Raw genomic sequence first — 16,732 nt, forward strand, 5'->3', positions numbered from 1 at the left:
TTTAGGGCACCACAGTACAAAGAACAGATTCCTGGCCCAGGTAGACTGAATGCTAATGAAATACGGTGATAAGCATAAGTCCTTAAAAATTTTCCAGATTATCCCTAATTATCATTAAAATTGAGATAAACTAAAAAATAATGGACATGATTATCTTAAAGTGCTTTTAGTTCTAACAGTCTCTGAATTTTAATTTCCCTATAGTAAATTTTGGGAGTCTCTGGGTAGTACAAACCGTTAATGCACTCAGCTACTAACTGAAAGATTGGAGGTTCAAGTCCAACCAGAGGTACCTCAGAAGAAAGGCCTAGCAATCTACTGCCAAAAAATCAGCCTCTGAAAACCCTATGGAGCACAGTTCTACTCTGACATATATGAGGTCACCATCAGTCAGAACTGACACCACAATTACTGGAACTGGTAGTAAATTTTAAAAAGGAGTATAGTAACTTTTAATAGATAACATCACTAAGTCTTTTGGTATTTCATTACAGTAATATTTTAAAACTATATTATAATTTATGTAAATTTTCCAGAAATAACTCTTTAATCTCTTAACATACATGAACTATATCTGCCAACAATCCATTTAGCTTTGGGTATTTTTTTCTTGCATTTTTGGGGTGTTGAACTTGAGGAAGGACCACCCCAGCAAAAATGGGGCTCTTGGAAAAAATATTCTGCAAGTGAGGTGTCAAGTTGCCTGAAAAGACAAAAAACACACACACACAAAAAACAGGGAACTTAGTCTATAGTCAAAATAATCAAATTGCTATGTGACCTACATTAAATTACTAGAAACTGAGGTAAGAATAACAATTACGAACCTAAATTTTTAAAGCTGAACAAGGAACTAACTGAATATGTCATTTAAAAAAATTGAGATTTTGCCATTAATCTGTTCTAGCATACACCTAACAGAGAATGTAAAACCACCAAATTCATTTTCTTTTCCCAAACTATAAAACATAACATATAATGCTATTAGGAAGAGCACATTCAAATTTTACACATTTCCATGTATTTAAATGGTTTGGGTAGCAGGTGCTCATCAGCAAGTTTCACTCAAAAAAAACTAGACTATTAAAACTGCTTAGCAATCGAAGTATTGCAAAGAAGAAACAAGGCTAGAGAGTAGTAGTAAAATAAAAAAAACTATACAAGTGGACAGTCTAAGTTCTAGCACCAGTTTTGCCATCATCAGTTCTATAAAGCTGGGCAAATCTCTTCCCTTTCTGTGCCTGGGTTTCTTCATCTGTAAAATGAGAGAACTGATGCCAAAATCTCTAAAGTTCCTTCTAGCGTTAACCTCATAACCAGAACTTTAAAGATTACACACAAAAAAAACGTATAATACTTTACAGCTCTGAACAACATCTTAAATCAATATTTATCCAGATTTCACAATTTTTATAGTTGTTCACAGAAATGTCACAGTCCTTCTTAATGATTCTATACTTACATGTTGATGTATAGCTTCCCCACCACACAAAGGGCTCCTTAAGGCCCTCATTCAGAAATATAAGGAAAATAAATCATTGACATGCCATGTGTATGGCTAACCATCACAATGTTTGGGTCACAAAGCAGATAATCAGATAATTAAGCTCTCATCAAATACATTCCCAAATCCCTATCTTTCTAGCAGCTCTGATTTGGATTTACTGTATAAAATCGTTTTAAAAGTAGGTAGGTGTTATTGAAATACTTAGTTATCTGGCTACCCAGTGTGGTTAAAAAAAAAATTATTTTTTTAATTTCTGAGTGAATAACAGATTTTATATCTCCCAGGGTCTTAAAAAAAAAAGCATCTGACTCATCTCTATTATTTTAAAAGCCTCATTTAGAGATGCAAAGATTTATAGAAGCCAAATTTAAAAACAACTTTCAGGCAAATTGAAGTAGGTTCTTATCGTACTATTTTTTTGACCATCAACCACTAACATATGGCATAGCTCTTTGTACTCAGGCAAAGAAAATATTACAAAACCCGTATTTTTTTTTTTTTTTAATTTGTAAAAACAGAGTTTTCTGCCTTCTTTATCAGCTTAAGGCATCCATCTGCTGCCATCTACCCAACAATGTGCTTCCCTGTTCTTATGAAGAAAAAGCTAAATTTGAAAATCATGCAGAATTGATCTGGCAGTATTTCTTTTAGGCATGTAACAGAATATTTCAGTAATACCTACCTACTTTTAAAACGATTTTATGCAGTAAATCCAAATCAGAGCTGCTAGGAAGATAGGGATTTCCAGTGGCCATCTCAATGATCATGCAGCCCAAAGCCCAGATATCTACAGGTCTGGAATGAATAAGAATAAGTTAGTTTTTTTCATGCAAAGCCTATGTAAAACATCTTTTAAAAACTTTTAAAATAAGATCAAGGCCTAAGAAACAAAAATGTTTAAGTGGTTACCCATTGCTGTCTCACAGGGTTTCCAATGTTGTAATCTTTACAGAAGCAGACTGCCACATCTTTCTCCTGCGGAGCAGCTAGTGGTTTCAAACCACCCACTTTTTGGTTAGCAGCCAAGTGCTTAACCACTCTGCCACCAGGGCTCCTCATTTAAGTGGTATTGTTTATAAATTTTCACTGAAACATCACATCCTATTAAAGAATCTACATTAAATATTATCACATTTTATTAGTAAAATTCAGTAACTTTTACTTAAATTGCATGAGAAGCCCTGTAGCAGTACAGATAAAGTCACTGTAATTCTAAAATTATTACAGATACTTATATAAAGACAGTATAAGTGAGTTATGAATTAGAATAATTAAATACTAAAATCATCTTGCATTTAAAAAATAATAAATAAAAATCCCAAATATTTTATCAGCTACTTTCCTTTATTTATCTTAATCCATTGTGAGTCAGTCATAATCCAAATTTTGTTCAGGTAATCTGTTTTTTAAGAGACAGTTTACATATATATTAAAAAAAAGATAGTTTATATCACTGGGTCTTTTGAATAAATGAAGATAGCGAACCTCTTTAAGATCTATCTATACGGGATCAAAGTGACAACAGGACCTTGAAAGATTAAATAGAAACCATAGGGGGCAGTGAGTTTATGTTAATGAGGGAAGAACAACTCAGAAAGGAAGGGTGAGAATGGTTGCACAAGTTGAAGAATGTAATCAATGTCACTGAATTGCACATGTAGAAACAGCTGAATTGATGTGTATTTTGCTGTGTATATTCTCAAAAATGACAAAAATAATTTTTTAAAATAAAATAGATACCTAACCTCATATTTAGAATAAACATAAATTGTATACAATATAATGTACAAATCATACAATGATATCTGTTTTTCATTGATCCGACTGATAAAGATTTTAAGATTTGATAACTCCCGTCCACCATCTGTCTGTCAGTTTGTCATACTGCAGTGGCTTGCATGTTGCTATGATGCTGGAAACTATGCCACTGGTATTTCAAAAATCAGCAGGGTCACCTCCCTGGTGGACAGGTTTCAGCAGAGCTTCCAGGCTAAGATGGACTGAGAGGCCTGTTGATCTATTTCTGAAAATTAGCCAATGAAAACCCTATGGATTACAACAGAATACTGTCTGATATAGTGCTGGAGGATGAACCTCCTAGGTTGGAAGGCACTCAAAGAACACAGTGGCTGCAACAATGTACTCAAGCATACTAAGGATCACAAAGATGATGCAGGACTGGACATTTTGTTCTGCTGTACAAGGGGTAGCTATAAGTCAAAGCTGACACAAAGGCAACTAACAACAGTCTCTAGATTCTGGGTAGATGGCAGCATGCGTTTTGAATCTCCCCAAATCCTCACACAAAAGCAGAGTAATTGGATGCCAAAACCAAAAATACATGGGCAATATTTAAAACAAAAGTAAGTGACAAGATATCCCCACAAAATACAAGTGGATGAGGACAAAACACTGACAGTCACAAGACTTGCATAATATCAGTGTCTATGCAAAGGAAAGCAACAAGGTATCTTATTGACCTGAGAACAGGAGAGCCCCAAAATAGCCAACAGGTAGTCACTGGAAAAAACAGTAGGTCAATTTAAGAACAGCTGCTGAGTTGGGAGGTTTTGCCAGTAGCAGGTCAGCTAAGGGGTCTCTGGTAAGATACAAATGGGCTGGAGCAGTGTATGCCTCTTATTAACTCTGGAAATTTACCAGCCAGGGCTTCTTTCTAGGACAAGGACTAAGGAGAAACCGCTAAGAAAGGAATCAAACGAGGCAGGATAATGGCAATAAAGAACAGACGGAAAAAAATCAAACCAAACCCACTGCTGTCAAGTCTATTCTGACTCAGAGTGACCCAAGAGGACAGAGTAGAACTGTCCCATAGGGTTTCCAAGGCTGTAAATCTTTACAGAAGCAGACTGTCACATTTTTCTCCTGTGGAGCGGCTGGTGGGTTCAAATCAACAACTTTTTGGCTAGCAGGCAAGTGCTTTACCCATTGTGCCACCAGGGCTCCTAAATGATGAGACGACCCAGATAAAAGTGCATGAGGGGAACAGAGCCAGGATACCTCAGAAAACAAGCTACTTTTTTTTTTTTTTTTTTAACACTACACAAAAGTAGAAGCAGGAGTTCTGTGAAGTTAGAAAAGCTATCCTGAAATATGCCTCCTTCTAAAGGTTCAGAGCCCTGGTAGTGCAGTGGTTAAGAGCTCAGGCTGTTAACCAAAAGCTTGTCAGTTCGAATTCACCAGCCGCTCCTTGGAAACCCTATGGGACAGTTCTACTCTGTCCTATAGGGTCACTATGAGTTGGAATTGACTCCATGGCAATGGGTTTTTTTGGTCTAAAAGTTCAGAAAAACTAATTTCACGTAAAAATGGGTAACATTCAAGTACTGAAGTTAAATCCCAGCACTTAAAAAATTATAAGAGAAAAAGAAGTAGAATAACATCCCTGCAGACAACAAAAGCCCACCAGAAAGCCATACCCATGAAATAGGACAAAATTGTAATGCCCTATTTCAAAAGGAGCTAACAGACATTAAGAAAATGTTACAAGACCTGAAAGAAGAATATAAATCAGAATTAGAGAAATTCATAAATTAGTTGACAAAACTCAATAACAAATTAGAGATAAAAAAAATCATTTCGGAAATGAAGACTGAACTAGTAAATATAACAGATAATGTAAGGTGAAAAGGAAGAAACTTGTTAAAATAAAAAAGACATTAACGAGGATATAGAGAAATTGAAATTTTCATCCATTGTGGAGAAACTGAAGCCCTCGTCTAGTACTGGTAGAAATGCAAAATGGTACAGCCACTGTGGAAAACAGTATAGTGGTTCCTCAAAAAGTTAAAAAAAAAACAGCCATATGACCCAGCAATTCCATTCATAGGTATTTGCTCAAAAGAACTGAAAGCAGGGATTCAAAGAGATGCCGGTTCACCAATGTTCATTGCAGCATGTCAGAATTGGGTTTTTTTTCCTCATTTCGTGAATTCAGTTATACACCTTGGTTACTTTATGTTCTATAGGACTCACTGTTTTTATATGACATTGCTGTTTCATATTAGGCTGAAACCATGCTACTTTTTGAGGCACCTAGAAGAGTACAGTTTAAAAATTGTCATCCTCTGCAGTGAGGGTGCCATTTTCCAGAAAATAGGAAACTTGGCATTTCCTATTGCAACACTGGCAGAGTGAGATAAATGATTTACAAATCTCTGCAGAATGCACAGGCTAAAGACATATGGAGGAGGCAACTCTGCCAAGGGTGGGGACACAGCTTAAAGCAAGTCTGGATAGGCCCTGAGAAATTTCTGCATTGGTTTACTGGGGCTATGGCCATTGAGTCCCAGGGGGCAAGCATGGCAGCAGTGGTAGCCAGTGCCACGACCACCTGCTGGGCCTTTCTCTTACAATACTACTGGAGGTGTCTCTCTTCTCAGCCCCAACCGATGCACAGAAGGCAGAAGGTATCAGTAATAGGGATGACAGATACACCAAGGGAAAAAGATGTCCAGGAAAGGCTAGGCAGAATTCCGAAACACACGTACTTTCCATAAGTGGTATCTTTTAATACTAATTCTGGAGCTCTATACCAGCGTGTGGCCACATAGTCCGTATAAATGTCTCCAGGAGCTGCTAGTGTTCTTGCAAAACCAAAATCACAGAGCTTAGTAATTCCTGACTGGGATACTAAAATATTCTCAGGTTTTATATCTCGATGAATGATCTAAAAAACAAACAGAAGATACAATATATTAAAATGAGTTTCTCTGATCAAAATCAATTAACTGTGTACTTAAAACAGGTGAATTTTATGGTATGTAAATTATACCTCAATAAAGTTGTTAAAAATAGACTGTCCCAAGTGCTAAAAAAGAAAGGAACATGGCGTTATGAGAACCTAAAATGCAGACCTGACCCAGTCACAGAGATTAGGAAGGGAATACCTAGGGGAAATTCCATTTACACTGAGATCTGAGGGATGAGTAGAGGCAAACTAGAGGAAGAGGGGAGGAAAGACCAATTCAGGAAGTGGGCTCACCATGCGCAAAAGTCCTGTGGTAGAAGAAAAAATAAAAAAAAAATTTTTAGAGCATGGTAATTAAGGTGCAGAATTTGTTGATCAGATATATTGGAATTCTGAGATAAAAGGCAAAATAGTTATTGGTTTGAGTTTCCCTTTTGCCAATAGCAACTGAAGTTTTGGAAATCTTTCTTCATCATTCTCCTCTTCTGAAAGGAGCCTGTCCTAATGATTTTGTTGTTAGTTGCCACTGAGTCCATTCCAACTCACAGCAACCCCATGTGATAGCCTTTGAGGTAAACTAAGCTGCTATGGGAGGCAGCATAATAGAAAGAAAAGAGAATGGACCATGAAGAGCTTCTAGTACCCCCTCCAACACTAATTAGTTGTATGGCAATTGCAATATTTATTTATTAATCTAAATGTGTTTCCTTTTTTTTTCTGGTTATCGTGAAAAAACAAACTCTCTTCTCACAATGAAATGGTCAGTTTTTGATTCACATCAAAAGTGCTTAGCTCCTTGTGGATGAAGACAATGGCAGGCCATCCTTGGGAATCTCACATCTCAGAGTTTGTAGTCAGAGCTTGTCTTGATAAGTTTCTTGCCCACATCCTATGCTGTACTACTACACTGAGTGTTTGTGCCACAAAACCTGGCACTTTATCTTCTACACTTTTACTCTCAATTATGTCATCTATTCTCTCAACTATACAAAAACTTTGAAGGTAAAAACTGTTTTCTACTTATTCTGTATCCCCAATATTATTTAGTATATAGTGAGTCTATCCAAACTCTTTGATTACTGTTTTAAGGAAATGTAACGAACTGACAATGTGATGTTTTTTCTCTATAAAAGTATCTATATGTGGTAGGCACTCAATAACATCCCTGACTTGTTATGAGCTATTAATTCAATTCCTTCTTTCAATAAATATTTACTGACAGCCTATTCTATCAAAAGTACTACCTCGGGCAATGAATAGAGCAAAATCCCAGCCCTCATGGAGCTTACAGTCTGATAAGGAAGGCAGAAAATAAGCAAAATGAACAAATACACAAACAAAAGAATTACAGATTGTGAAGGCAATGCGATACAGACTGAAAGGGGTGAAGTCAGCAGGAATGGTGGAATAAGGAACTCCCAAAATATTCTCCTCCATAAAAGCCACAAAAACACTAAGAAAATTTGCCAAAAGTCAACTTTTTCATAACTCTAGAAACTGACCAAAGACTTGCAACAATTCAGTAAGTATTTTAAAAAAAAAGGCTGTATCTCAGGAAGAACAGTGAGCTCTCTCATGTTTTAATTTCCTCTATGCCAATTCCCCTACCCCCGATAGCCTTGAAAACCAGCAATCCTACAATCAGTTAAAACCAGCCATCTAGGAGGCACTGGAGGGAGCAGAATAGGGATGGAGGGCCTCCAAAGTCCCATTCTCAGGTAACTGTCATTACTTAACCTGAAGTCCTCTGAAAAATCCCACTCAAAGCCTTTGGGAGGAGGGAAAACGGAGCTGGAGTGGGTGAAGGGGTCACTTTATAAAACAATTAGCAGCAACTGTTGACACTGCATCTGCTTGAGGCAGCAATAATTGGGCAAATGAGTGACTGACCAAAAAGCTTAAAAAGAAAAGCTAGGGAGTGAGGTCTCCATATGAACTTTGAAAAGCTTTAACATATACCTGGGAATCAAGACAGCCATGTGTATGTGCGGAGATGTGTGCACGCTGAGGAAAGATGTGACTTAGTCCTAAGCTTACACCTCTGCATGACCTTAAGACTCTGCACAAGCAGGAAGTAAAGGTTAAGGAAAAATTATAAGCTGCCACCCTGAGTGTGGAAAGCACACCCCAACACACACAAAGAGCTACTCAGCAAATGGTGGGAGATTTATTGGTTTCATAAAGACTTACAGAAATCTCTGTGCAATCATTAGCTGACCACTAAGCAAGCTGTCAAGTTTGTCACACTATGGGGGCTTGCATGTTGCTGTGATGCTAGAAGCTATGCCCTCAGTATTCAAATTCCAGCAGGGTCACCCATGGCAGAGAGATATCAGCTGAACTTCCAGACTAACACAGACTAGGAAGAAGGGCCTGGTGGTCTATTTCTGAAAAGAATTAGCCAACGAAAACTTTATGAACAGCAGCAGAATACTGTCTGACATAGAGCCGGAAAATGAGACCCTCAGGTTGGGAGGCACTTGAAATAAGACAGGAGAAAAGCTGTCTCCTCAAAGTAGAGTCAACCTTAATGACATGGATGGAGTCAAGCCTTTGGGACCTTCATTTGCTGACACGGCAGGACTCAAAATGAGAAGAAACAGTTGCAAACATCCATTAGTAATCAGAACTTGGACTGCATGAAGTATGAATCTAGGAAAACTGGAAGTCATCAAAAATTAAATGGAACACATAAACATAAATATCCCAGGCATTAGTGAGCTGAAAAGGACTGGTATGGACCACCATATGATCTACTATGCCACGAATGACAACTTGAGGAGGAATGGCATTGCATTCATCGTCGAAAAGAACATTTCAAAATCTGTCCTCTCAGTGATAGGATAATACCCATATGCCTACAAGGATGACCAATTAATGACTACTATTCAAATTTACACACCAACCACTAAGGCCAAAGATGAAGAAATTGAAGATTTTTACCAATTTCTGCAGTCTGAAATTGATCAAACACGCAGTCAGGATGCATTGATAATTGCTGGTGACTGGAATGTGAAAGCTGGAAACAAAGAAGAAGGATCCGTAGTTGGAAAACATGGCCTTGGTGTTAGAAACTACACTGGCAATCACATGATAGAATTTTGCAACACCAATGACTTCTTCATTGTAAATACCTTTTTTCAACAACATAAACGGCAACTATACACGTGGATCTCACCAGAAAGAATACACAGGAATCAAACTGACTGTATCTGTGGAAAGAGACAATGGAAAAGTTCAATATCATCAGGCAGAATGAGGCCAGGGGCCAACTGTAGAACAGATCATCTATTGCTCATATGCAAGTTCAAGTTGATGGTGAAGAAAATTAGAACAAGTCTAGGAGAGCCAAAGTACAACTTTAAGTATATCCCACCTGAATTTAGAGACCATCTCAAGAATAGATATGACATGTTGAACACTAATGACCACAGACCAGAGGAGTTGCGGAATGACATCGAGGACATCATACATGAAGAAAGCAAGAGGTCAGTAAAAAGACAGGAAAGAAAGAAAAGGCCAAAATGGATGTCAAAAGACACTCTGAAACTTGCTCTTGAACATCGAGTAGCCAAAGCGAATGGAAGAAATGATGAAGTAGAAGAGCTGAACAGAACACTTCAAAAGGTGGCTCAAGAAGACAAAGTATTATAATGACATGTGCTAAAACCCAGAATTAGAAAACCAAAAGAGAAGAACATGCTCAGCATTTCTCAAGTTAAAATAACTGGAGAAAAAATTTAAGCCTCAAGTTGCAATACTGAAGGATTCTCAGGGAAAATATTAAACAACAAAGGAAGCATAAAAAGAAGATGAAAGTCACTATTACAAAAAGAATTGGTTGATGTTCAACCATTTCAGGAGGCGGCATGTGATCAGGAACCAATGGTACTGAGGGAAGAGGTCCAAGCTGCACCGATGGCATTGGTGAAAAACAAGGCTCCAGGAATTGATGGAATACCAACTGAGATGATTCAACAAACGGATGCAGTGCTGGAAGTGCTCACTCGTTTATGCCAAGAAATTTGGGAGACAGCTACCTGGCCAACTGACTGGAAAAGATCCAAATTTATGCCTATTCCTAAGAAAGGTGATCCAACCAAATGTGGAAATTATTGAACAATATCATTAACGTCACACACAAGTGAAATTTTGCTGAAGATCATTCAAAAGCAGCTGGAGCAGTACATTGACAGGGAACTGCCAGAAATTCAACCCGGATTCAGAAGAGGATGTGGAATGAGGCATATCGCTGCTGCTGTCAGATGGACTCTGGCTGAAAGCAAAGAATACCAGAAAGATGTTCACCTTTGTTTTATTGACCATACAAAGGCACTAGACTGTGTGGATCATAACAAATTAATGGATAGCACTGTGAAGAAAAGGAATTCCAAAACACTTAATTGTGCTCATGAGGAATCTATACATAGACCAAGAGGCAGTCGTTAGAATGAGAAGATACTGCGTGGTTTAAAGTCAGGAAAGGTGTGCGTCAGGGTTGTACCTTTTATACTTATTCAATCTGTACACTGAGCAAGTAACCCGAAAAACTGGACTATATCATGAAGAATGTGGCAACAGTATTGGAGGAAGACTCATTAACAACCTGTGTCATGCAGATTGTTTTCCATTTTACACTTCTACCAGCAATGGATGAGTGTTCCAATTTCTCCACTTCCTCACCAACACCTGTTCATTATTTTTATTATATCTACATATTGGGTCTTTCTTTCCACAGATGTAGTCAATTTGATTTCTGCATGTTCCATCTGGCAAGGTCCATGTGTATAGTCGCTGTTTATGTTGGTTAAAGAAGGTATTTGCAATGAAGAAGTTGTCGGTCTTGCAAAATTCTATCATTCAATCTCCAGCATTGTTTCTACCACCAACGCCATATTTTCCAACTACTGATCTTCTTGTTTCCAACTTTCGCATTCCAATCGCCAGTAATTATCAATGCATCTTGAGTGCACGTTCCATCAATTTCAGACTGCAGCAGCTGACAAAAATCGTCTATTTCATCATCTTTGGCCCTAGCGGTTGGTCCGTAAATTTGAATAATAGTCGTATTAACTGGTCTTCCTTGTAGGTGTATGGATATTCTCCTATCACTGAAAGCGTTGTACTTCAGGATAGATCTTGAAACATTCTTTTTGACGATGAATGCAACACCATTCCTCTTCAAGTTGTCATTCCCAGCATAGCAGACTATATGATTGTCCCATTCAAAATGGCCAATACCAGTCCATTTCAGCTCACTAATGCCTAGAATATCGATGTTTATGCATTCCATTTCATTTTGATGATTTCCAGGTTTCCTAGATTCATACTTCGTACATGCCAGGTTCTGATTATTAACGGATGTTTGCAGTTGTTTCTTCTCATTTTGAGTCATGCCACATCAGAGAATGAAGGTCCTGAAAGCTTTACTCCATCCACGTCATTAAGGTCGACTCTACTTTGAAGAGGCAGCTCTTCCCCAGTCATCTTTTGAGTGCCTTCCAACCAGGGGCTCATCTTCCAGCACGATATCAGACAATGTTCTGCTGCTATTCATAAGGTTTTCACTGGCTAATGCTTTTCAGAAATAGACTGCTGGCTCCTTCTTCCTAGTCTGTCTTAGTCTGGAAGCTCAGCTGAAACCTGTCCTCCATGGGTAACCCTGCTGGTATCTGAATACTGGTCGCATAGCTTCCAGCATCACAGCAACACGCAAGCCCCACAGTACGACAAACTGACAGACATGTGGGCGGGGGTGAAACACAAGAAACTGGACTATATGAAGAAGAACAGAGCATCACGATTGGAGGAAGACTCATTAACAACCTGCTTTACGCAGATGACACAACCTTGCTTGCTGGAACTGAATAGGGCTTGGAACACTTACTAATGAAGATCAAAGACCACAGCCTTCAGTATGGATTGCACCTCAACATAAAGAAAACAAAAATTCTCACAACTGGACCAATGAGCACCATCACGATAAACAGAGAAAAGATTGAAGTTGTCAAGGATTTCATTTTACTTGGATCCACAATCAACAGCCATGGAAGCAGCAGTCAAGAAATCAAAAGATGCATTGCATTGGGTAAATCTGCTGCAAAGGACCTCTTTAAAGTGTTGAAGAGCAAAGATGTCACCTCGAAGACTAAGGTGCGCCTGACCCAAGCCATAGTATTTTCAATCGGATCATATGCATGTGAAAGCTGGACAGTGAATAAGGAAGACCGAAGAAGAATTGATGCCTCTGAATTGTGGCATTGATGAAGAATATTGAATATACCATGGACTGCCAAAAGAATGATAAAATCTGTCTTGGAAGAAGTACATCTAGAATGCTCCTTAGAAGCAAAGATGGCGAGGCTGCATCTTACATACTTTGGACATGTTGTCAGGAGGGATCAGTCCCTGGAGAAGGACATCACGCTTGGCAGAGTACATGGTCAGCGGAAAAGAGGAAGACCCTCAATGAGGTGGACTGACACAGTGGCTGCAACAATAAGCTCAAGCATAACAATTGTAAGGATGGCTCAGGACCATGCAGTGTTTCATTCTGTTGTGCACAGGGTGGCTATGAGTCGGAACCAACTCAACGGCCCCTAACAACATGTATGGGGTGTGAAATGGTATCTCATTGTGGGTTTGATTTGCATTTCTCTGATGGCTGGTATTTTTGAGCATCATTTCATGTGCTTACCAGCCATTTGCGTATCTTCTTTGGAGAAACATCTATTCAGATCTGCTGCCCCTTTTTAATTGCATTGTCTTTTTATTGTTAGTTTTAAGAATTCTTTATATATTCTGGATGCTAGATCATTACCAGGCATATGATTTGCAAATATTTTCTCCCATTCTGTGGGATGCCTTTTCACTTTCTTTATAGTGTCCTTTGACACACAAATGTTTTTAACTCTGATGAAGTCCAAATTATCTATTTTTTGTTTGATTGCTTATGCTTTTAATGTCATATCTAAAAAATCATCACCTAATCCAAGGTCACCTATGTTTCCTACTAAGAGTTTTATAGTTTTAGCTCCTCCATTTAGGTCTTTGAGACATTTTGACTTAATTTTTGTATGCTGTATAAACAATCAGACTTTGCATTCAACCGATGAGTTTGATTCTCCTTTATTGTGCAGTAGAATGCTGCAGAGCTATATAAACCTCTATATTACAATCTGATTTATAATATACTTAGCTATTTGGAAAATTCTCTGACTCCAAATGTGTTGATCAATCCAAATCAATTTATTATCAGTTCTGTTCCCCACTGTTCCACTTCTGTTCTGATACCAGCTGCTCATACAGCACTTCTTCCTCTGACCCTAACCTTTGGAGCTAGGTCAGATCTCTTAAGTTAAAAGGCACAGTCCTCCAGATTGTCAAGTCTGCGCAAGACCTCAGACACCAGCCACAAGCTTGAGAGTATCCATGATACCCTCACTTCTGGCCTGCTGGTTACCAATTCAGGGTTTTCCCACTCCCTTTCAGGATGAAAGCGATAAGCTCAGGGGTCTCCAGCCTACCCCCACTTCTGACCTGCTGACTCCCACTACTCCTCAGGTTCGATAATTGGCTAGAACTCACAGAACTCATGGAAAACACTACATTTATGATTACAGTTTTATTACAGCAAGAGGATACAATGAAGAGACATATAGGGTGAGATCTGGGAGGATTCCCAACACAGAATTTCCATGCCCCAAAGACATGCTACCCTCCCATGTGCACCAATGTCTATCACCAACCAGGCAGCCCAAGGAGCTTCAATGTCCAGAGCGTTTATTGGGGAGGGGGGGCCTCATGTAATTGAAACTCCAGGATCTTTCTCACCCCTCCCACCCTGTCAGTCCATTTCATAAGGTTGGTATTATGTGGTGGGTCTTTCTGGCATAGTCAGTGCCTACCCAACATGTTGTTGTTCTTGCTGCTAAGTGCCATCGAGTTGGCTTCAACTCATAGCAACCCTATGTACAACAAAACAAAACACAGCCCAGTCCTGTGCCATGCTCACAATCATTGTTATGCTTAAGCCCATTGTTGCAGCCACTGTGTCAATCCATCTCATTGAGGGTCTTCCTCTTTTTCGATGACCCTCTGCTTTACCAAGCATGTCTTTCTCCAAGGATTGATGCCTCCTAACAAAATGTCTGAACTATATAAGACGTAGTCTCGCCATCTTTGCTTCTAAGGAGCATTTTGGTTATACTTCTTCCGGAACAGATTTGTTTGTTCTTTTTGCAGTACATAGTATCTTCAATATTCTTCTCCAACACCCCAATTTAAAGGCGTCAATTCTTTGGTCTTCTATATTCATTGCCCAGCTTTCACATGCATAGGAGGCAATTGAAAACACCATGGTTTGGGTCAGGCGTACCTTAGTCTTCAACGTGACATCTTTGCTTTCCAACACTTTAAAAAGGTCTTTTGCAGTAGATTTACCCAATCCAATGTGTTTTTTGATTTCTTGACTGCTGCTTCCATGGGTGTTGATTGAGAACCCAAGTAAAGTGAAATCGTTGACAGCTTCAACATGAGTCCTCACCAAAGACACTTCGATCATTGGAGAAAGTCTAAGGCTTTAGGGGTTCTCTCTCAGGGACCAAGGGAATTCTTTGGGTAAAGTTAATTCCACAATAGCCCAATGTGCTTGGATTTAAATACCCATGAAATAAGAGAGTTCAAATCTCCACAACCTCCAACAGCCCAAACAGGCTGGGTTCTAAATCACTGAGAGCTTCAATTTGCTCAATTTTCCAATCTGATGTTATAAAATTAGATGCTAATGCACTATATGAAAAGATAACCCTAACAATCAAGTGGAAAGTGTGTTGTTGTTGTTAGTGGCTGTTATGGATTGAATTGTGTCCCCCAAAAATGTGTGTCAACAGGATAGGCCATGATTCCCAGTATTGCATGATAGTCCACCATTTTGTCATCTGATGTGATTTTCCTATGCGTTGTAAATCCTACCTCTGTGATATTAATGAGACAAGATTAGAGGCGGTTATGGTAATAAGGCAGAACTCAATCACAAGATTAGGTTGTCTCTTGAGTCAATCTCTTTTTAGATATATAAGAGAGATGCAAGCAGAGAAACAGGGAGCCTCATGCCACCAAGAAAGCAGCTCTGGGAGCAGGGCACGTCCTTTGGACCCAGGGTTCCTGCACTGAGATGCTTCTAGACCCAAGGTAAGATTGATGACAAGGACCTTCCCCCAGAATAGACAGAGACAGAAAGCCTTCCCCTAAAGCTGGCACCCTGAATTAGGACTTCTAGCCTCCTAAACTGTGACAGAATAAATTTCTGTTTTTTATGGCAGCACTAGATAACAGACAAAGCTTCTTCTGGTACTGAATAGTACTTTACTTCACAAATTTTTATTAAAAAGGATGTGAGATATCATGTCAGACAATATCTCAGATGTTTCATAGTTAAATACCAATCATCTGCTTGAAATTTGGAGCTATTAGGATGAAGCAGTTTATTTTCTTAATATTTTGGCAACATGAAGGTAATCTTAAATTATTAAAGCCCCAACCCAGATGTCCAGATAATAAGTATAATAATATTTAATGAGCCACAATATTCATGGCTGTCTTAATTCTCCAAGGTAACTAAAATACTCTGTAAGGTTAGTGGAGAGAGAGGGATAATTTTGCTCCAGGTGCTAAACAAGACCAAGAGAATAAAAGACTATGACTGTTTCTATCTAGGCCTCCTTCTCTGCTGCTCTCACCTCTCCCACACACAGATACTCTTCCACACTTGGTGATGAGTACCACTTTTTACTTTTCCCTCTATTCCTTGAAGAGTGATCTAGCCTTACCTCTTCAACCACAGACTCTGAGAAGAAAATCCCCTAATCTGTATATCTAGTTCCACCAATTTCCTAAGGTCAAATTACATAATTGGTTAATCACTATTTTTACTTAGATTTCCCTACTATCTCTTAAAGTATATTAATATATCTAAAAACAATTCTCTCTCCTAAAATCAGTTTCTGCCAATAGCACAATTCTCCTGCTCTCAAATTAAAAATCCTGTAGTTACCTTTGATTTCTTCCCCTTTTTTCCCCATCCCTCTCACATCTAATTCCCCAATCCTGTCATTTCTCGTTTTGTTGAAATCTCTATCTTCTCCCCCTGCCATCCTTCCTCTCCTTCCCATTGCCACTATCCAAGTTCAAGCCCTTGCCACCTCATATCTGGACTATTACAACAGTTTCTCACCTAATCTCTCTGGGTCTCTATCCACATCTATTCTCTAATCTTGTTAAAGTAAGTTTAGGTTTTGTTTTTATCCTGTTACTGTCAAACTCAAAAGCCTTCAATGGTTCCTCAGCATCCTCACCATAAAGTTCTAACTCCTCAGGATGAATTTAAGGCTCTGGAAAATCTATCCCCAGGGCACCTGTGCCACCTGATCTCTGTTAAGCTGATCATCACCACTCTCCAAAGAGCTCTGCTCAGATCTACCTCTATTTTCACAGAGGCACCCAATCTGAATGCATTT

At 38.8% G+C, this 16,732-nt stretch overlaps 1 protein-coding gene across 2 annotated transcripts in view; it reads right to left on the bottom strand.

The window, feature by feature from the left end:
- The window catches only part of CDKL3 (cyclin dependent kinase like 3), a 49,481-nt gene that overhangs the window by 23,386 nt on the left and 9,363 nt on the right, over window positions 1-16,732 (bottom strand). For both annotated transcript variants that reach the window (XM_064276348.1, XM_064276353.1), the window contains exons 3-5: window positions 6,016-6,194; window positions 2,190-2,302; window positions 564-703 (exon numbers count right to left, since the gene is read on the bottom strand). In XM_064276348.1, the coding sequence (XP_064132418.1) occupies window positions 564-703; window positions 2,190-2,302; window positions 6,016-6,194 (432 nt within the window). The remainder of the gene's footprint in view (window positions 1-563; window positions 704-2,189; window positions 2,303-6,015; window positions 6,195-16,732) is intronic.

Source organism: Loxodonta africana, chromosome 2, assembly GCF_030014295.1.
Source record: "Loxodonta africana isolate mLoxAfr1 chromosome 2, mLoxAfr1.hap2, whole genome shotgun sequence".
Lineage (NCBI taxonomy): Eukaryota > Metazoa > Chordata > Mammalia > Proboscidea > Elephantidae > Loxodonta > Loxodonta africana.